At 53.2% G+C, this 19,539-nt stretch overlaps 7 protein-coding genes across 7 annotated transcripts; 2 read left to right on the forward strand and 5 right to left on the reverse strand.

Annotated features, from left to right (window-relative positions):
- Positions 1 to 41: 41 nt before the first annotated feature.
- Positions 42 to 4,037, forward strand: M409DRAFT_64312 (uncharacterized protein; the record flags this gene model as incomplete). Its single annotated transcript, XM_033816018.1, has 2 exons — positions 42 to 3,732; positions 3,793 to 4,037. 2 exons carry the CDS (start codon positions 42 to 44, stop codon positions 4,035 to 4,037), a joined length of 3,936 nt encoding a protein of 1,311 aa, XP_033671546.1.
- A 275-nt stretch (positions 4,038 to 4,312) lies between these two features.
- Positions 4,313 to 7,321, reverse strand: M409DRAFT_64313 (glycoside hydrolase family 3 protein; the record flags this gene model as incomplete). Its single annotated transcript, XM_033816019.1, has 5 exons — positions 4,313 to 6,130; positions 6,178 to 6,299; positions 6,350 to 6,706; positions 6,763 to 7,248; positions 7,303 to 7,321. The coding sequence occupies 5 exons, from the start codon at positions 7,319 to 7,321 to the stop codon at positions 4,313 to 4,315; spliced, it is 2,802 nt and encodes a 933-aa protein (XP_033671547.1).
- A 1,304-nt stretch (positions 7,322 to 8,625) lies between these two features.
- M409DRAFT_19474 (uncharacterized protein) lies at positions 8,626 to 9,915 on the reverse strand (the record flags this gene model as incomplete). The annotated part of the gene is made up of 3 exons (XM_033804951.1): positions 8,626 to 8,673; positions 8,722 to 9,039; positions 9,100 to 9,915. The coding sequence occupies 3 exons, from the start codon at positions 9,913 to 9,915 to the stop codon at positions 8,626 to 8,628; spliced, it is 1,182 nt and encodes a 393-aa protein (XP_033671548.1).
- Positions 9,916 to 10,423: 508 nt separating this feature from the next.
- M409DRAFT_64314 (uncharacterized protein) lies at positions 10,424 to 11,398 on the reverse strand (the record flags this gene model as incomplete). Its single annotated transcript, XM_033816020.1, has 1 exon — positions 10,424 to 11,398. The coding sequence occupies one exon, from the start codon at positions 11,396 to 11,398 to the stop codon at positions 10,424 to 10,426; it is 975 nt and encodes a 324-aa protein (XP_033671549.1).
- A 260-nt stretch (positions 11,399 to 11,658) lies between these two features.
- On the reverse strand, positions 11,659 to 12,447 carry M409DRAFT_19476 (uncharacterized protein; the record flags this gene model as incomplete). Its single annotated transcript, XM_033804952.1, has 1 exon — positions 11,659 to 12,447. The coding sequence occupies one exon, from the start codon at positions 12,445 to 12,447 to the stop codon at positions 11,659 to 11,661; it is 789 nt and encodes a 262-aa protein (XP_033671550.1).
- A 598-nt stretch (positions 12,448 to 13,045) lies between these two features.
- On the forward strand, positions 13,046 to 14,243 carry M409DRAFT_19477 (uncharacterized protein; the record flags this gene model as incomplete). Its single annotated transcript, XM_033804953.1, has 3 exons — positions 13,046 to 13,302; positions 13,353 to 13,847; positions 13,895 to 14,243. The coding sequence occupies 3 exons, from the start codon at positions 13,046 to 13,048 to the stop codon at positions 14,241 to 14,243; spliced, it is 1,101 nt and encodes a 366-aa protein (XP_033671551.1).
- A 1,153-nt stretch (positions 14,244 to 15,396) lies between these two features.
- Positions 15,397 to 16,358, reverse strand: M409DRAFT_19478 (uncharacterized protein; the record flags this gene model as incomplete). Its single annotated transcript, XM_033804954.1, has 2 exons — positions 15,397 to 15,534; positions 15,591 to 16,358. 2 exons carry the CDS (start codon positions 16,356 to 16,358, stop codon positions 15,397 to 15,399), a joined length of 906 nt encoding a protein of 301 aa, XP_033671552.1.
- Between the last annotated feature and the right edge of the window lie 3,181 nt (positions 16,359 to 19,539).

Genomic DNA, 19,539 nt, shown 5'->3' on the forward strand with positions numbered 1-19,539 from the left:
CCACTCTGCGACACTGTCACTGCAGCCTCGATGCCTGCAGCATGTCTGCTGATGTCCATGCGACCGCGCCGGACGAGTCGGAACGCCCATCAAACCACGATAGACCCGTCGAATCCAGCGCAGCAGCTGCCACCGCGACTAATGACAATGGCGACGAGGACGATGAGGAGGAAGAGGACGAGGACGAGCCCAAGCTGAAGTATGCCAAACTGTCGGACAAGTTTGCCTCGGTATACAAGACCACCCAACATGGCAACTCGACGTCCGCTTTCACCGTCGAAGGAGACAAGATGGTGGTGGGCACACATAATGGAAGCGTCTACGTTTTTGGAGTGCCCTCTCTGGACAGCATACGAACGTATCGCGCCCACTCGGCGAATGTCACCAGCATCAGTATCAGCCCTGTACCACCGCCTCCAGTCCTGATTCGAAGTGATACTGGCAATGCGACTCTCGTTCCATCCCCGCCTGCCAGTCAGAAAAGCATAGCTGCACCGTCACGAACAGCCACGAGCACGAGCAGTCCCAGGACCCCCTCAAAAAGCCAGCAAAATCAGCAGCAGAATCTAGTGCCAAACACTCCCAACAATCAGATATACGTTGCGACCAGCTCTCTGGATGGCCATGTGTGCATCTCGTCTCTGATCGATCCACAGGACGTTCAGCTCCGCAACTTTGCCCGTCCTGTAAATGCTGTTGCCTTGAGCCCAGAGTATAAGACGGATAAGACGTATCTCTCTGGAGGACTGGCAGGGAACTTGGTGTTGACGGTGGGCGGCAAGGCAGGCGTCAGTACAGACGCGAACACCAACAGCGCGGCGGCGGCGGCGTCGGGATGGTTGGGAGCAATAGGGATTGGCGGCAATACTGGTCGGGACACGAGTTTGCATTCTGGGGAAGGTACTATCAGCACCATTAAATGGAGTTTGAGCGGGAAATGGGTGGTTTGGGTCAACGAGGAGGGAATCAAGATTATGAGGAGTCACCTCAAGCTAAGCAGCGAGCATCAAGAAGACGCTTGGAGGCGAATAGCACACGCTGCCAGACCAAATCGAACTGGCTGGGAAGAGATGGCTGGGGTGTGGAAGGCAAGATGTGAGTGGGTTGATGAGAAGGCATTGGAGTCGGACGACTTGACCACAGGGGGCACACACCACGCTACAAACGGCGTCAATGGCACAGATACTGTCAAATCGACGGCTTCGAAGCAGGGCAAGAAGAAGATCGAGAAGCTCGTCGTTGGATGGGGCGATACTGCCTGGGTAATGCATGTGCAGTCTGGCAGTTCCACTCCCCAGCCACCAAATGCGAAACGACAGGTTGGCAGTGCGGACATCATCCACAAACTCCAATTCCGCGACTGCGTCATCTCGGGTATCAGCTTCTACACGCCTTCGCTGCTTGCTATTCTGGCGTATCGGACGAGGGATGATGACGACAAACCAATCCAGACCTCTTCAACTTACAACCCCAGTAGAGGCAATTCAGAAGGAAAAAGGGTCAAGCACACTAGTCTCGCCCCTCAGCTTCGACTGGTGAATGTGGTGAATGGCGAAGAAGATGAGCTGGACGAATTGTCAAACCTCTCGCAATACGAGAAATTTACCTCACAAGACTACCATCTTGGTACGCTGTTCATGCCTCCTCCGTTGCCCGAAAAAGCGACGCGAGAACAGCAGAAAGGCAGGCTGGAAGGTCTTTGGGATGCCACTGCCAGCACCCTGACTGGAGGTGGATACGCCACTCGCATGTTCTCGTCAAACGCGAGTGTTATGAGTGGTAGTAGTGGTGGAAAGGAGACTAATGGGAGAAGCTTCTCATTTAAAAGACCCGGATCAGATCGAGACGTCACGCCGTCGCCGGAAATTCGAAGAAGACCGGTATATGCCCATCCGTACACGCTGGAACCTGGCCTCAAGCTCTTCATCCACAGTCCGTACGATTGTGTTCTTGCTGTAAAGCGAGAGCTGTCAGATCATCTGGAATGGCTTCTCGAACATCAGCAATATGGCCAGGCATGGAAGTTGATCGACGACCACCCAGAAGCTGTCGATGGCTCATCTGCCGAGCAGTCGCAATATAGCTCAACGCCAAGTTCCCCATCGAAGGATGGTGCAAGAGGGCTTGCAGACTTCTTCGCGGATGAAACAGCTTCGCAAAGTACTGACGCCGCCTTGAGAGCTCATAACTCTGCGGCATCGAAGGAGAAGAGACGAATAGGTGATCTGTGGCTTCAGCAGCTCGTTTCTGCAAATCAGTGGGATGAGGCTGGTGTCGTTGCTGGAAAGGTGCTGGGCACCAGCAGTCGCTGGGAGCACTGGGTCTGGACCTTTGCCCAGGCAGACAAGTTCGACGAGATCACGCCGTATATCCCTTCTACGGCGATGAAGCCGCCGCTTCCCAGTCTGGTGTACGAAGTCATTCTAGGTCATTACATTGGCAAGGACAGAGATCGCTTGAGCAGGCTACTCGATCAATGGGACCCTGAGCTCTTCGACGTGAAAAGCGTCGTCAGTGCGATTGAGGATCGACTGGAAAGCGGCGAGGTCACCGAAGAGAGTGTCGAAGATGGAGTCAAAGGCCGCGACTGGAGAATTCTCATGGAAGCACTTGCAAGACTTTACCTCGCTGACGGACGTGCCAGAGAAGCATTACGATGCTACATTGCTCTACAAGATGCCGAGAAAGCGTTTGGACTCATTCGTGAAGAGAAGCTGCTGGACGTGATCATCGACGATGTTCCTGGCCTGCTCATGCTGAGAGTGAGCAGAGAACAGATGCGATCAGCGCCTTTGTCTGAGCTCGAAGAGGCTACATCGGAAGCGACACAGCTCCTTGTGGAGGAAGCACATCGCGGTGCGATACATGTTTCGACCGTGGTGAATCAGCTCATTCGTAAAGGAGACGCCTATCAGCCCTTCCTTTTCTTCTACCTCCGCGCACTCTGGAACGGGAAGGCATCCAGTGCGCCAGCACCACGAAGACGGAAAGATCCCGTCATTGATGAAGGGCACGCTCTTGTTGAAGAACATGCAGATCTTGCGGTCCGACTGTTCGCCGAATACGACCGCCCTCTGCTCCTCGAGTTCCTGAAAGCTAGTGAAGTCTACAGCTACGACAAGGCCGCGAAGATCTGCAAGGACAGGCATTACATCCCCGAACTCGTGCACATTCTCTCCAAGACTGGACAGACGAAAGAGGCGCTGTCTTTGATCATTGGAGAGCTTGCGGATGTCGGTCAGGCGATTGCGTTTGCGAAAGAGCATCCTGATTTGTGGGAGGATCTTTTGGATTATAGCATGAACAAGCCGTCGTTCATTCGTGGACTGCTCGAGGAAGTCGGCGCTGCACGATATGAAGGTTTCGATCCAATTGATGTTGTGCGCAGGATACCCGAGGGAGTCATCATCAAGGGGTTGAAGCAGGGTATACAGCGACTGGTGAGGGAGTTCGAAATCCAGATGTCGATATCTGAGGGCGTGGCCAAGGTCTTGAGAGGTGAAGTAGGCATGGGCATGGACACGCTGCGAGCGGGCCGAAAGAAGGGAGTGAGGTTCGAGGTCGTGCACGAGTCGGCAAGTGAGGTCGATCTGGCAGTTCACGACCCGCCAACGAGAATCCCAGGCGACGAAGAACTCCCCATACCGACAAAGAAGATCGACAAGAAAGACGCCAAAGAGGAGATCAAACCAGGCCACTGCGTCGGCTGTGGAGACGTCTTCCACGCAGAAGGTAAAACCCCCGTGTCCCCCTCACAATCACAGAAACAATCCCATGCTAACCCTTCCACAGAGAAAGAACCCCTCATCGGCTTCGCCTGCGGCCACGTCTACCACCTCTCGTGCCTTCTCCGCGCCAACCCTGATACGCGCGACTCGAAAGAAGCGGAGGCTTTGCTGGATCAGATGGCCTCCGGACGGGATGAAGATGGTTATGGCAGCAGGAGTGTGGGCGGGAAGGTTGCGCATGCGCATGTTATTGGGAATGTTGTGAGGGGTGGGTGTGTGGTTTGTTCGGGGGTTGTTGGGGAGGGGTGAGGGGGAGGGGAAGTGGGCATTAGCGAGGGCGTTTCTTTTACTTTGTTTTACTTGTGTATATTGTGTGGGAGGGTAAGGGGATGTTGCATTGAGTGATTGAGGGTGAATAAGTGGAGTGGAACTCGAGGAAAGAAGAGGTTGTTTTAAGATACCCGAAGTCGGTCAGAGTCAGATCAGGAGCGAAGACCCGCCTTTTATTCAAGAATGTATAAAAAACACTTTAAACACATCCCAAACTATCCTCACCCCATCCCACATGTTATCCATCATCATCATCAAACACACCTCAAACTAACATTCCTCCCCGTATCCGCCCACATCCCCCCATCCTCCAACATCGCAAACGTATACTCCCCCCCCTCCACCACCCACTCATTCACCCGATTGAGGATCTTGAGATACCGATCCACATCAACCTCCAACGTGATCTGCCTGCTCTCCCCTCCTTCCAAATAGACGCGTTGAAAAGCCACGAGTTGCTTCACTGGTTGCGTGATACTCGAGACGCGGCCGAGGAGGTAGATCTGCGGGGTATAGCTTCCTGGTGTAGGGGATGTGTTGGTTAGGCGGAGGGTGAAGGAGAGGAGGGGCGTTGAGGGCGTGAAGGATCCGTTCCCAGAGGAAGCGGTGAAGTTGCCCAGCGTGAAATTCGAGTAAGACAATCCGTATCCGAAGGGATACGCGGGACTCGGATCGAGATCAACGTACGCGGCCTGATGCGTGGTGGGTTTATAGTTGTAGAAAATCGGCATCTGGCCTACATCCCTAGGGACGCTTAGCGGTAGGCGTCCGCCGGGGTTGAAAGTTCCGAATAATACATCCGCGACGGCTTGCCCGGCGCTCTGGCCGCCGAACCAGGTGGAGAGGACGGCGGCGGTGGAGGTGTGGTTGTAGAGTTCTGGGAGAGCGAAGGGGCGGCCGCCGGAGAGGAGGAGGATGGTGGGTTTGTTCAGGGAGAGGATGTAGTGGGCCAGGGCGGTTTGGTTGGGGGAGAGGCCCATTGTGGCGCGGTCGCCGGATTCGCCGTCGGAGTTCCAGTTTGCTCCTAGGGGGAGGATGATTTTGTCGGCTGTGGAGGCTAGTTGGAGGGCTTGGGAGAGGGCGGATGTTGTGGTGTTGGTGCTGTTGGAAGAGGAAGAGGAGGAGGGCGAGACGAGGTTCCAGAAGAGGAGGACTTCGGCGTTGAGGGAGTTTTGGTTGGCGATTTTTTGGTAGAGGTTCCAGGATTGGAATTCGAGGCGGAGTTTGTGGGTTGCGCTGGGTTTGAAGGTGAAAGGCTCGGAACCTGGCGGTGGGAGGGTCGAGTTCACGAGGGTGTATGCGCGGCCAGGGATGTTTGAGAGGAGGTTTCCTGTGGTCGTCAATGGGACGTGGACGTGCAGAGCGTCGTCGATGTAGAGGTTTGCTGTGGCGTTCCAGGAAATTCCCACGCCGAGCCAGCCTTGCGTTTCAATGTCGACGGGGACGTGCAGTGTGCCTTCCCACACCGCGGAGAAGTTGTTTGAGGGCAGGCCGGGCGGTGGGTAGAGACCCCAGTCGCGGACGGGGACTTCTGTCTTGTTCACTAGCGGCTCAGTGAAGTTTGGGCCGGCGAAATAGGTTGCTTGGAGACCGCCTGTGGTGCCGTTTGGTGTGGAGAGATGGTAGCCTGCGATGGGGTATTGTGCGTTGTGGAGCCAGGTGTTGGCTCCCCAGGCGGTTACGAGTTCGATGTTGGAGTTGGTAGCTTTGAGCGAGTTTAATATACCTTCTCGAAGGGTCGAAGAGTGTGCAACGGGGTATTGCCCAAATTGGCCTGCGTAGTCGCCGTAGTTGAGAATATCGCTGTAGGGGCCAACAAGAGCAATCTTCTCTTTAGAGTTGGCTTTCAAGGGGAGGGTGGAGTTGCGGTTTTCCATCAGGACTATGCTTTTGTGGGCAGCTTCGAGCGTTAGTGGGATGTGATCTTCTACGATTGCTTCTGGGTCGGTGTCGTCTGGGATGTATGGGTTGGAGAAGAGGCCGAGGTCGTATTTGACTCCCAGGATGCGGCGCATCTTTTGCTTGAGGGTTGAAAGGGACACGGTGTGGTTTTTGACGAGGTCGACTGTTGACTGCGGACATCGTCAGCTGAGGTTGGAAATGTAGACTGTTTGCTCACATTGAGAAATGTCTCTAGGGGGTAGTCGTAGTAGGAGATCATGCCTCCCGCGTTGTACCACTGTCCGATGGCATCGGCGGGAGATGAAGCGACTCTATGGACTTCTTCCAGCTCGGACATGCCTGCTCAATTCATCAGCAAGTGACGGGGTGCAGGTTAATGAGCTTCTTACCAGTATCATCCGCTATCACAAACCCATCATATTCCCAATCTTCCAAAGCACCGTACAACATGGGGTTGACATGCGAAGGAACATCATCTAATTCTGAGTACGCCATCAGAACACCCCTGGCACCTCCAAGTTCGACTGCAGCCTTGAACGGAGTGAGAAGGTTTTGCAGGACTTCGCGGTTGCCGTGGCCCATCCAAGGAGCAGCATTGAGTCCACCTTGAGGCGCACCGTGGGCAGCGAAGTGCTTCATTACTGGGACTACAGCGTCGGGTTCACCCCAAGAGCTGTTCTTGGAAAGTCCAGACGCATATGCAACGCCGAGGTGGCTGGTGAGGATGTGGTCTTCTCCCCAGTCCTCTGTACTCAAATGATTAGTACAAACACACGTCGTTTCGGACGTTTCATTCACCGACCTTGACACCGCCCCCATCGACTGTCTTTACAAACATCCAAAACGGGCGAAAGACAAGCATGAATTCCAATACTCCTCGCCTCCTTCGCAATAGCCCGCGCGACTCTATGCACCAAATCCACATCCCACGTTGCAGCCAGGCCAATGCTCTGCGGGAACATACTCTGCTTGAAACTCCCCACGCCATGCAGGCACTCGGCTAAGTGCAGAAAGGGGATCTTCAGGCGAGATTTCTCCAGGTTCAGTGCTGTGAGAGAGTTGACTTGGGTCTTGTTGAGCGTATACCAGTCGTGGATGATGCCGATGCCAGCAGATGGAGCGAGTTGCAGGGCGTGGTCGTAGAGCTCGTTGGTGCTATTGGGGCCAACAGCGTCGTCGGCGAAGAAAAGGTAAAGCTGAAGGGCCATTTCGGGGACGGTCATCTGAGAGACGAGGGATTCGATGAAGGCTGTTTTGTTCGAGTGAGAGACAAGGGCAGCATCTCCTTCTGAAGCCTGAAAGCAGAATATAGGAGACAAGAACAGGAGCCATGGTGTCAGACCAAGGCGTAGGAAATTCATCTTTGCAGGAGTCTCCACAGACGAGATGGCAAAGAAGAGATGAGAGACGTCAGTCAACTTACAACCTTGCCATTGAGTAGTGAGACTGATAGTCACGATAGGTTCCTTCGCGAGAGTGTAACCGTAGAGTCGCAGTCGCAACGCTGCTTGACACTATGGAGCGGGGAGCGGTGGAGCTTGAAGTAGATAAACCAGCGATCCAATTTAGCCGGAGGATGATCTGGATGATGTCGTTGCGGTGTTGTTCCTGCGTGAAGGAGGAGCTTTGTCGGGCAAGTCGTAGCCGAGGCGTTTTGGTACGCCGTATCCCATGTTTACGGCGGACTATATCGATAAGTACTGTCAACTTCACCTCGCCAGAACGATCGACATGACCTCGCTTCCGTTCTTCCTGAATCAAATTTGGATCAATCAGCCCATTTATATGCGACTCAGAGATAAATTTCGTCATGGCGGACGCAGCAACGTTGAAGATTGATGGAAGAACCTACTACACTCCTTGAGCATCCCCCCACAGCGACCTCGCCCAAACGATGTGTGCTCTTAGTCCATGCCTTGATGTCGAATCTCAATATGTGGGGTTCCACCGTCAAGGCCCTTCATGAAGCAGGCTACAGTACTCTTCGTTTCGACCACATAGGTCATGCGAATCTCCACCACCGCAACCCGAGCATGGACCACTTCACATGGATGACATCGCACGGCATATGAGAGATATTGTCGCCGCAAGAGGCTGTCAAGACTCTCTATACGCCATCATCGGCTGTAGCATCGGCGGCGTGCTGGCTCTGCGGTATCCAATGTTGTATCCGAATGGAGTCAGCAGAGTTATCTCTATATGTGCCCCAGGGGCCAAGGCACCTGAGAAAGCCCACGCATTGTGGTCTCAGCGCATCATAGGATAGATGCCCTGCACCTTCCTTGTTCGTACTAGCTTTTCCATTTTGTCTAAGCGACTAGCAGGTGGTTTTGCTAGCGCGAGCTGTACCTTCCACATGCGGAGTAGCGCGGGTGACTTTCAGCTCCCTTATTGGTGAGTTCTGGCTTGGACATTCACTTGCAATGCACTTTAGTGAGTATGTTTATATGGAAGGAGGTCTGGAACATCGGGTATTGAGCTTCGAGTATGTGTCAATCGTGAATTTCAAGCGGCTACTAGCGACCGCGTGGGAGAAGTTTCTACTGCTAACAAGGCCATCGGCCTCGTGGTTCTTCTAGCCATTGCGATTTTCTCCATACACTTGCAATGCTTTTGACTTAAGCTATCCGCCGGTATCGTTCATAGTGCTGTCTCATGCCTTTCCTTATTTGAGTGTAGTCTCATGCTTCTTTGACTCGATGTCCGACTTGTCCTGCACAGTGTCAATGTCAAGTTCTGACAATTGTGGATGGTGACTTACCTTCGAGGCACAGTCATCGGCCACGTCAGCAACATCGCTACCGACCGCGACGCCGTCACTCGCCGCCGCCTGGTCTGGGTCGGTCTTGTTCCACCTCATGTAAACATCTCGGGGCAGCATGTCCTTCGCCTCCGTCTTGCAGATCTCCAGCCGACCACTTCCTTCATTGTACTTGATCGTAGCACGTCCAAGTGGTGCCACAACATCAACAATCTTCCTCATCAGGGTTGCAAGCAAGCCCAGCGATTTCTGGTTCTTGGTCTCCCAGCTCTTGATCACAGCGGTGGTGTCCTCCACCGTTGGAACCTGGAAAACGCCCTTGACATGATAAGCTCGAACGAGCTTAGGGGTCTAAGAGATCCGCAGCTGGGTGGCCACTTCATCCATCGGTAACGGCTTGTGGGCGACTCGGGTCTTGATCTCGAGAGTGGAAGCCAGGGACACTTCTTTGCCCGCTTTCTTGATTGTCAATTTGGAACTGAGAATTGACACTGGTGATGGCTTGTCACCGCGCGTGTCGAGCGATAGATCGTCCAGCATGCTTGCGATGTCGTCGTCATTGTCGTCGCCGCTAGCAGCTCGCACGTATCCGTCAGTCTCATGTCGAATGACCACGTTCAGATCATTGAAGCGATAGTTGATGATCCTGTGATGGCCGGTGCTTCCAGCAACCTCATCCTTGGTAAACGCCTTCTCAAACTCGTGACCAAAGCCTCTGAAATCGTTTGGTCCGAGAAACTCCTTCACAAGCGTCTCGTAACGGTTGAGGATAACAGTCTGACCTGCTACCTCGACCTTGATCGTGAAAGGCTCAAGGCCGCTCTTCGCCGTGCTGGGGTCGATGAAGGATAGCAGCTTTCGGATGTTGTTGCGGTCGCTCACGATGTCAACGGAGCGCATGTCGAAGCCAGGCTTCTCCATGTCCACAGCGCGGAAGAGTGGCTCGAGGGGATAGTCTGGATGGCGGGCGGCATTTTGAGCAATGTAGATGAGGCCACTGTTTTTGCAGACTTGCTTGGGTTGTTTGATGTTGGACCATGCAGCAGGGCTGCCGGGCACAGCGATAGTGGGTGACGGAGCTCGAATCCAGTTGTAGGAGGCCAAATGCTTAACGTCGGTGATGCGCGCATCTTTCGGCAGGTCCAGCGAAGCCAGGCTGGCGCGAGTGATGCCGTGCATCTTTGGTGTAGCCATGTTAGGGTTCGGTAGAACCTCTATCAAGCGGTGCAGACTTTGTAACGGCGATTTGGCGGATGGAGAGGTTCCTGCGCAGGTCAGAAGCGTGGTCGTTTGTAGCAAACGCCCCTAGTGGGGGTTGTAGAAGCTGCGACCAGGGATAAGCCGTCTTGGCAATCACATGAAAGGATGAGAATGAAAAGACGCTATGAGCTAAACAGCCGTACGGATATTTGGCCATTGTTGTCGCCACAACCAGTCAGCACGCCCTTTCAATTTGTCCTCTGTACTTATTCGAGGTAACGGGATCTGCTACTGTGTCTGATATCTGGCACAATGTCTTCGCGACGCGGAAGTGTAGCTTGAACAGTGGGAAGTGTCTATTTCCATGAAATCGTATGTACGCAACACTTGCGTGGGTATCTGTTATGTGAAGTCAATGCTTCAATGCCGCATCATGTTGGCAAAGAATCTTAGCCACACCCTGACCCGACTCTGACTTTCAACTCTTATTGTGAAGCTGATATTAAGGCGATCGTTCGCCATCCTGCTGGCTTGTGCCTTCGCTCCGACAGACTTCTCGGTCTGCAAGTATCCTGTTCGCCCTTTCCTCCCGAAGGCTTTCATAATCGCCTGTCGTGGCCAACGTAGCCTCTCTTTGCCGCACAAAGAAGTCTATCTTATCCTGTCTCGACGATAACGTCGACGCTTCCTGCCTCACCCTCCTCAGCTCTTTTGCAGCTCTATCATGTACAATGTCCCGCTGCTCCACGATATAATGTCCAGCATCTTTCGCGCGATTGACATTCAACGAGCTGCCCATTATCGCCAATGCCACGATCAACGCCAGGAAGTATGAGTTGGCCATATATACGGGTGCTCGCTTTTCAGGGTAGGTCCCTTCTCGTCGTTGGTAAAATCGTTCCCAATCTTCCCAGGTCGCATTGTTCCATATTGGGTCGTTTGGATTTCCGTAGCTATGACTGAATGGACCTGCAGGGTGTGATGATGAAGATCGTTCTCCAGTCTCTGCTCTTCCATCCCAGCCTGCACCGAAGCGATCATACGCACTGCGCTTGGCTGGGTCGGACAGGATCGTATGAGCCGAGACAATGAGACGGTATCTCTCCATCTTGACTTTGTCTGAGATACCATGGCTAGCACACCCATTCAAGTCTGGATGATACATTTTGACAAGCTGGTAGTACCTCGCCTTACTATAAACACCATTTTGCTTCAGGTCAAAGATCTGATACGGAGTCGGACTGGCTCGTCCTTTGGGTGTTTCCGGCCAGACATGTCCATTCTCTTGACGTTCAGGCTGTTCGTGACTGTGCCTCTCATCTCCCGCAATGGTAGCGTATCCTTTTGCCTTCTTCGCTGCACCTCGAGATGGTCGTGTGCCTCTTTGCCATGATGACGTCGTCGATTGTGAGGCTGTAGGAATCGATTGAAGGGTGTTGCAAGCGGCGAGGAGGACGGACGGTTTCTTGGCGATCATTTCGCAGCTGACGGCGTCCTGAGGCACATCGTACCTGTGCCAGATCAAGATATAGCAGAGACAGAGATGGTATGAGAAGCAATTGAGCACATATCCATCGGTTCCGACGTCGCTCAAAGTGATCACGTGGAGAGCTTTGAAGCGGGGATGGGTCCGCCGAAGTTTGATTGAGAGCCTCCTGTGACAACAACAATCGGCAACTCTGCCACACGTATAATATGTATATTCAAAACATCTTATCAAGATCTGCTCCTGACATATCAGTCCTGTACCCTGGGTGCTCCTGGATCTAACACGATATCGCCAATAGTGATGAGTACAAAGAACAGAGCCCAAGCGAGAAACTCCGTCGCCAAAACCAGAGCGAGCAGCAAGGACAGCAGAAAGACAAAGTCAAAGACCCCAAACTCGTTCTGCGAGTCACCGCCCCATCTCTTAAGATCCATCAGCACAATGACTGGTAAGAAGAAGCCGAGAATCATAGCAATTTGAGAGACAACCATGCACCCACAAATCCAAGCTATTGGTCCTCGTCCCCATGGTCTGTCTGGCTGGTCGGCATTGCCATGATCATCAACAGCAGGCTGCGCTGTCTCTTCAGTGGCTTCGCCTTCTCTTTCATCAAGAGGTGTGATGCTTTGGTTCTCTTCTGCGCTCCGTGCGGCATCCGCTGCTTGCTTGTTTGCTCGAAACGGGGAATTCGACCCGGCGAAGATCGCCTGCCACAATGCCATCAAAACCACGAAACCCCCCTCGAGAAGAAAGAGCCAGCCAAGTAGGGAAAGCACTGGACCGAAGAAGCCACTGACGCTCGGGTGTTTGATGAATTCGACGGTTCGGCTGCCAAAGTCGCTCAGCCTAATCGCTGCCGAGCCAAGTCCATACATTATTGCGAATGGAATCCATGTTTTCAGCCCTCGAGGGCTGGCTCTGATCAAGTCCAAGTATGCTTGGGAATTACGGTACACGATCTGGAGCCATCTTGGGTCGCCTCGGCTGATTGAACGTCGCTCGACAGCGCAGGCGGTTCCAGAGTAGTCCTGATTCATGGTGATGGTTTTCAGACGAGGAAGCTCGAACTCGTTCGTCGTATGTCTATGACAGCGCACTCTGAGCGGAACGGCTACAGAAGTTGAAATGCATGATCGATGCCGCCCTGTGGCATGGCTCAGCTGATCGATTCGAAAGCGAACCAATGTGCAGCTCATGTTCGTGGGCGGTAGAAGCTGAAGTACCTCGTATTTGCACGCACTAGAATAGCCGACAAGCCGACTACCGCAACAACATCTGAGACTCAACGACAATCATGTGATATCGGCCACACAGGCACCTTTCTGATCATCTGCTAAATTGGTCGCAATGCTCAGGTCACGGTACCAGGTACCTATGCTAGAAGCTCAGAGCACCCCAGAATTCTCTGAGATTTTTAATTGATCAGATAAAGCGTGTTTCTCGGAGAGCCTAAAAGAGTCAAAAGAGTTGTATTACATAATCGGCTACTGGCGCTACTGAAATCGCGTCAACACTACCACATGCACTTCACGCGTCGAACAAGCAGAGAGTCATCAACAAATGTCTGCACGATAACGCATGGGTTGAACGACGGACTTCTTGCCTTCTCAGCACAAAGTGCCCTCGGCACGCAAGATGCCGTACGACTGGGAAAGCGGGCTGGTATTCGACGAGACGGTCCAACACAAGCACAAAACACAATGCATGGCCGAGCTCCTGGCCCGCTCAAGCCACCTCAACTCCTCCTCTACCAGCACCAAGAAAGGCACGAATACCTTGTATGATACGGCGTTGCGTTTGTTACTAGCCAAAGTGGACTGTCTGGAGATGGACGCTCTGAAGCACATTCCCGGTACATTGCTTGGCCGCATCTGGAATGCCGCAGTCCGCTCGTAAGTATTGACGGGCCATTTTCCGAGTTTCGAATACTAAGACCGTGCAGCTCTTCGAGTAGCTTCATCTTATGGAAACACCTAGCCAGGTCTGGTCACTTCAGCAACAGGCATTCGAAGACCGTGACAGCAGGCTGTTCAAATTGCAATCCATTGGACCTTGGAGCTATTATGCCACTCATCAGCAGCCCGTCGCTGAGCTGGGTCACTCACCTGAGCTTGGAGACAATACAACTTTCCACGTCGGAATTGACGAAACTAGCGGACTTGACGAGTTTGCGGACTCTGTACCTTCGAGTTGGACCGCATCAGGAGCCTTTCCCTGTTGACAATATCATTCGTGCCTGGGCTGCGTCAGCCAAGGGGTGCAAAGCCTTTGGTGTCTTGCAAATGATGTTTCTGGATGTTTCGAGGCCTCTCTCGACGTGGACCTTTCACTACCTGAATGCCTTCCCTGCCTTGGACACGTTCGCGCTTCGAACGACATCTGATCAAGGTCCCCTGGAGTTGCAAGCAGATGCTTACGGATGGCATGGAAGAGAGAAGTACGTGCATCCTCCCTCCTTCCGATCTGAGTGTTGATTATCAGCAGGTCAAAATTCCTTCGTCATGCGCGCAAGTGGCTACGAGCTCGCAGCGATGATGAGCGCAGCCGTTGTTACTGGAGTGACTGTGTGCTGTCATTCGTGAAGAAACAAGAAGATCTCAACGTTGCAGGAGATCTTCCACGCTTGCAGGTACGTTGCGGCGCCCCACACGGCGGAATATTCAGCTGCGACGAGCTTCTCTGCTTCAAGAGGGACTGGGAATGGGTAGGACCTGCACCTCCGTCGAAAGCCGAAGTCGACAAGGGCCGTGATGGTGTCGAGCAGCCGACGAAGAGGCGTAAGCTCAAGGCCAGCAAACGGCGCAACCTCGACGACCTTCTTGCTGGGTTCTGAAAGTCAGCCCTACCACTGGACTTGAAATCAATAAGCCATACCTTCGCCATGGCGTCTTTCACATGCAAGGTGGATCTCTGCTGGTGTGCCATCTATCACAACCTCACCAGCAGCAGCTCAACACAACATATGCAATGCATCCAACGGAGTAAAGCATGTTGTCCTCATGACGACAACCATTGTCGCACAAAGGCATAGCGATTTCGAAGATCGATACCTGAAACTCGAGCGCCTCCCATGCAGTCCTGCCGTGGTACCGACGCACAACAGGATCGAACTATCGATTCTTTAATCAACAGGCATCATCAATTGTCCGTAGCGCGCGATGTGCACGAAGTGCTCGAGGATTGTCGCAAGGTTGGGCCATCGATCTTGCCGCCACGCGCAAGTGCGTCCGATAAGACACTTTAGCGTCGAAAGTCTCTCGAATGCCAACCTTGCTTTCGGAGTCCTCGCCATCTCTTCCGAAGCATGCATGAACGATTCATGATTTGAGGAAATCAATGAACTTTCACCATGCAGGAACGGTGAACAAGTATGGGCGTCATCGACTAATTCGGATCCGCGACAAAGTTTCCAGGTCCTGGAGATAGAGGAAGCTTTCGGACGAACGCAGGTTGACCTGGAACAAGTTTGCGAACTCGAGGTTGAACAGTCCAGATCCTGGGGCTGAAGGGGAACACGACGTGGGGTCGCATTCTAACCATTGTGTTCCTTCAATAGGCTGTCGATCTTCAGAAAGTTTGGGATCACAGCTTGGGTTTGGAATCAACAAGAACACGAGTTGACTGAAGGATGAAGAAGTCTGTCTATTCGTGGTGACTAACTTTCTCCCTGCTACAGTACAACGGCCATTCAGCACTTGAATTCGGGCGTCTAACCATGGCAATTGCATGCTCCTGTATCCTTCCGTGCCCTAACAGATGGTATCTTTTACGAAGTTCGTCCGCAAACAAGGTGCGCCAAACCCCATCCGATCTCTTCCTTGCCAATCGCATTCATGCCTCTTTTGATCTCGCTATCCGAACTCATTTCTGCAACAAAGGAAATCTCGCTCATATCAGGTATCCAAATTGCTTCCACATCTTGCTTCGATGTAGGTAAGCTGTATCAGGTGGGTCGGTTTGGTAATCGATGGCGGGTGATTCAGCATTTACATGCAGGCGGCACCGTCAATGCCAATGACCTTGCCGTTGACCCACTCGCCGTCCTGGGAGGCGAGGAAGCAAACAACGCGGGCAATGTCGATTGGCTGACCGACACGCTGCATTGGGGACCAGGTCTTCGCGTACTGTTGGAGGTAAGTCAGCAGATTGTTCACGTCGTCCAGAGAGATCTTGTTCTTACCTCGTCGACCTGATCGTCGGAGAGCTTCTCACCACCTGGGATGTACTCACGGCAGACGGCGTGGTACATGTCGGTCTTGATGCCACCTGGGGCAACACAGTTGACGGTGATCTTCTTGTCACCGCAGTCGATGGCCATGCAGCGGACGAAGGTCTCAATGGCACCCTTGGAGCCAGAGTAGACGGTGTGCTTGGGGACACCCTTGGCCTGACCGGTGATGGAGCCCATCAGGATGATGCGGCCACCAACGGAAAGGTGCTTGTAGGCCTCGCGGGCGACGAAGAACTGGCCACGGGTGTTGATGCGGAAGACACGGTCGAATTCCTCCTCGGTGACATCCTTCAAGTGGCCGAAGGAGACGACACCAGAGTTGGAGCAGACAATGTCGAGCTGGCCGTAGTGCTCAACGGCCTGGTCCATTAGACGCTTGGTCTGGGCGACGTCACCGACGTCGGCCTTGAGGGCGATGGCATCGCCACCGTTCTTCTTGATGGCGTCGACGACCTTGTTGGCAGCGTCGGCGGAGTTGGCGTAGTTGACAACGACCTTGGCACCGCGGCGGGCGAGCTCGGTGGCCATGGAAGCACCGATACCACGGCCGGAGCCAGTGACGAGGGCGACCTTGCCATCAAGGCGGGAGGTCTCGACAGCCTGAGCAGACATGATTGTTGGAGTAGATGGGTTGAGGAAGTGAGCTTTGAGCGAGTTGTACTTGGCGATAGCACCGAGGGGATCGACAGAGAGTCTGTTTTGTTCTTTGTTGGACATCTTTGCTCATGCCAGGAGGGAGGGAGTATCTATATATCTATGCACTCCTCGCCCACCGCCATTGGGATTCGGGGGGCAGCTCGACCCAGGAGCTTGCTGCCGTCGCCGTCCGTCAGCGAGAGCTCGACGGAGACTCGCACACACGACACATCTCCCCTCCCGGCTCCACAATTCGCGCCCGTCTCGGCCCTTGGGACCAGGAGTCGTCGCTGCTGTTCGCCCAACTCAAACCGACAGACAGCTCTGCCCCTGTGCACGCAGCTCACGCTTCGGCAGCTGGCGTAAAGGCGAAGGCGCGAGCAGCAAATCGACACGTCGAGGTGTTGCTGTCGGCGCGCCGGCCGGTTTCTACTTTTACACTTTCCCACTCCCCTGCATGCAGGAACAGGTCGACTAGTGCGGATTGGCGGCCCCTGTTTCGGCCTAGTCGCATCTCGCGCGTTCGCTGCTTTGCGCAATATCGATCTGGACGGACATCCCCCGCAATGTCCGAGCGTACTTATATTCACGGACTTGAGAGGAGTGTGTCGTGGGAGTCGTTGCCATCATGACTGTCAGAACATAGCGATGAGAGCGTGGTCGACAGCTGTCACTGCAATGGATGGTGATCACCAACAAAGCGGTGAAAATCTGATTGACACAGAGCAGCCAAAACAGAGTTGCTGGAGGAACGGTGTAGACGCGCCCCCCACTCCCTGAAAGTTAAACTCCCACATGGCTTCAGACTTCTTCTCTTCCAGACTGTCAACAATTTCAGGGCGGTGAGCGCTCAATTTCTCCCTATGCCACACCGTTCGCCAGATTTTTCGGTTCAAGAGTCTCATCTTCGGCACCGAGTTGATGGACGCCTTGGAGAACTTGCTGTTAAAATACCTCAAAAAGGCCCCGAGAGCGTCTCACCGCATCATGTTCGCGGCTCCGACTGTGGTACTTCTCTCAGGAGGCTGTGTAGATCTTTCAGGAGGGCGACACGCCAGCTTGACAGGCTAATAACAAGGGAGGAACAACACATGCCAAAACAAGAAGACATTCATCCATCGAGGAGCGGTGAGTTCTTTTTGCGACCGTCTCCTGTTACGCGTGGGCCCAGGCATCAACAGGCAGATTGCAAGAGGCGTCTATCGATATATGTATTTTCGGCTTTCCCCCTCGCCCGTCCATCACCATTACCCCAGACCCCTCACATTGCACGCCGTTTGCAAGAAAGTTCGGAAGGGTCTGACCGCCGCTCCAGAAGCTTTCTGCCACGATCGTCTTGTCTCGGCTTTCTCGAGGTCGCACAGTTCGGCATATTCGACTGTTGAAGAAAAGATATCATGGCAGTCCGTGACATGAGAACGGCACAGCACGATGGTCTGCGCAAGTTTGCATCGTGGCCAGCGCGAAGGAATGTCCGACGCTGCTTGTGATGGCTCGTATATTCTGTGCCGTGGTTGCAGTAGCCGGCAGCAAGGTCGGTGATTGTGAAGAACATGCTTCGGAGACCGGTCCCAGAGAACTGTCTTCTTCAGGGGTCTTCGGCGACGAAGATCTCATGAAGAAGCCTTTCAAGTGTCGTTTGAGAAGGTGAAGAACAATGGAATCACCTTCTTCCGCATGCTTGTTAGAACTGTAAGTCGTTTGACGGAGAATTGCTTGAAACCTCTGCTCCAAGATCCCAACTCCGTTCCTGCATGACAGCGGTGGAGCCGCATTTGTACGACACCGAGCAAGACGAGCAACACCAACCGGACATTTGCATTCTTGTGATTCGAGTATCCGGACATTGGTTGAACAACACGAACCAAGTCCCCAACCCCAGCAATACATCACGCTTCTTTCGCACACATTTCCAGTCTCAGTCTGTAACTGGGGCAAGTGGTAGCGATGGAGGAGAGCCGTAGTCCACCCCCATCTTCCAAACAAGCACCTCGACAGTGGTTCATCACACGACCAGACGGCCTTGTGATCCATCACGCCGGACTACTGAGGAGGCTCAGGTGTTTGCCTATCCTCGATCCGGTCTTGCTAACGTAGTACCCGAGACGCAGGAGTTCAGTAGTAGGCTGTAGCACACATGCGATGATGGCAAGCACAAGGATTCTCCGGATATTTGTGGTTGCTAGCAGAGGAGCCGGTGGTTGTTCTTGCCCAGGCTAGGACAAAAGCCAAAAAGGTTGTGTCCACTTTCTTCTCCACGACAGCCGTGGCGTCCGTTGTACAGCGAGTCGAATGCCTTATCCTTGCTTGTTTTCATAATCCTCATCGAACCTTTCAGAAAGTCTGCAACCCGCAACAACAACAATCAGCAGCACACCACTCTCAGCAGTCACAAGACAGGACAGATTGCCTACCTGATGTCCGTGTCCGTCCCCATCTTAACTCATGCACGAACACACGAACCGTCCCCGGACTACGGACATCGGACAAAGCACAGACATTATTCCTCCCTCCCCTTCGACCCTTCTACCCCATTTCTTGCCTAATAAGGACACATCATGCCTTGGAAACGAACAAAGAGAACAGTGCGCTCTTGCCGTAGTGCCAGAGCCAGAGTCGGCGTTGGTGCTCGCTGGTATTGAGAAGACTTCGGCCTCCCGCTCGTCGTCGGTTTGCGATTTTCTTCCTTCCTCTCAACTGAACGATGTCTTCTTGCACGGGACTCACTTACTCTGGAGTTTGGACCTCCTCAACCTGGACCTTGGGAATTACGGAATCCCGTCGACTTTCCCTTGTTCGTCGTCTTGCCTGATCATCACATGACAAAGGATATCTTTTGGTTCCGTCGACACATCTTTTCCTCTCGGGTTCTCGATTGATAGAGTTGGGGAGGACGACGATTGAGATTGGGATGCTTGTTCGAACCGAAGAGTCACTTCTCCTTTTCATGGTCTTGTTCATTCAGCATACAACACGGGACATTCCTCCTCTTCGTCAATTCGCTCCTTCCTCACCCTACTGGCTCCAAAGGAAATCAACAACTTGAAACGAATGATCACGAAAGAACGACTCACCTAGGACCCAGGACATACTCTTTCGAAACACACATCATCCATTCGAATATATCTAACATTCATAGCAAAACAACACTAACATCAACAGCAACGACCTTCAACCAACCAATCGATAGCGAACCCCCTTCGAGCGAGCGATCGAAAAACACATTATATATTCTCCCCAACCGACACCAATCGACATCGAA

This window comes from Zasmidium cellare (genome assembly GCF_010093935.1).
Source record: "Zasmidium cellare ATCC 36951 unplaced genomic scaffold M409scaffold_7, whole genome shotgun sequence".
In the NCBI taxonomy this organism is placed as follows: domain Eukaryota; kingdom Fungi; phylum Ascomycota; class Dothideomycetes; order Mycosphaerellales; family Mycosphaerellaceae; genus Zasmidium; species Zasmidium cellare.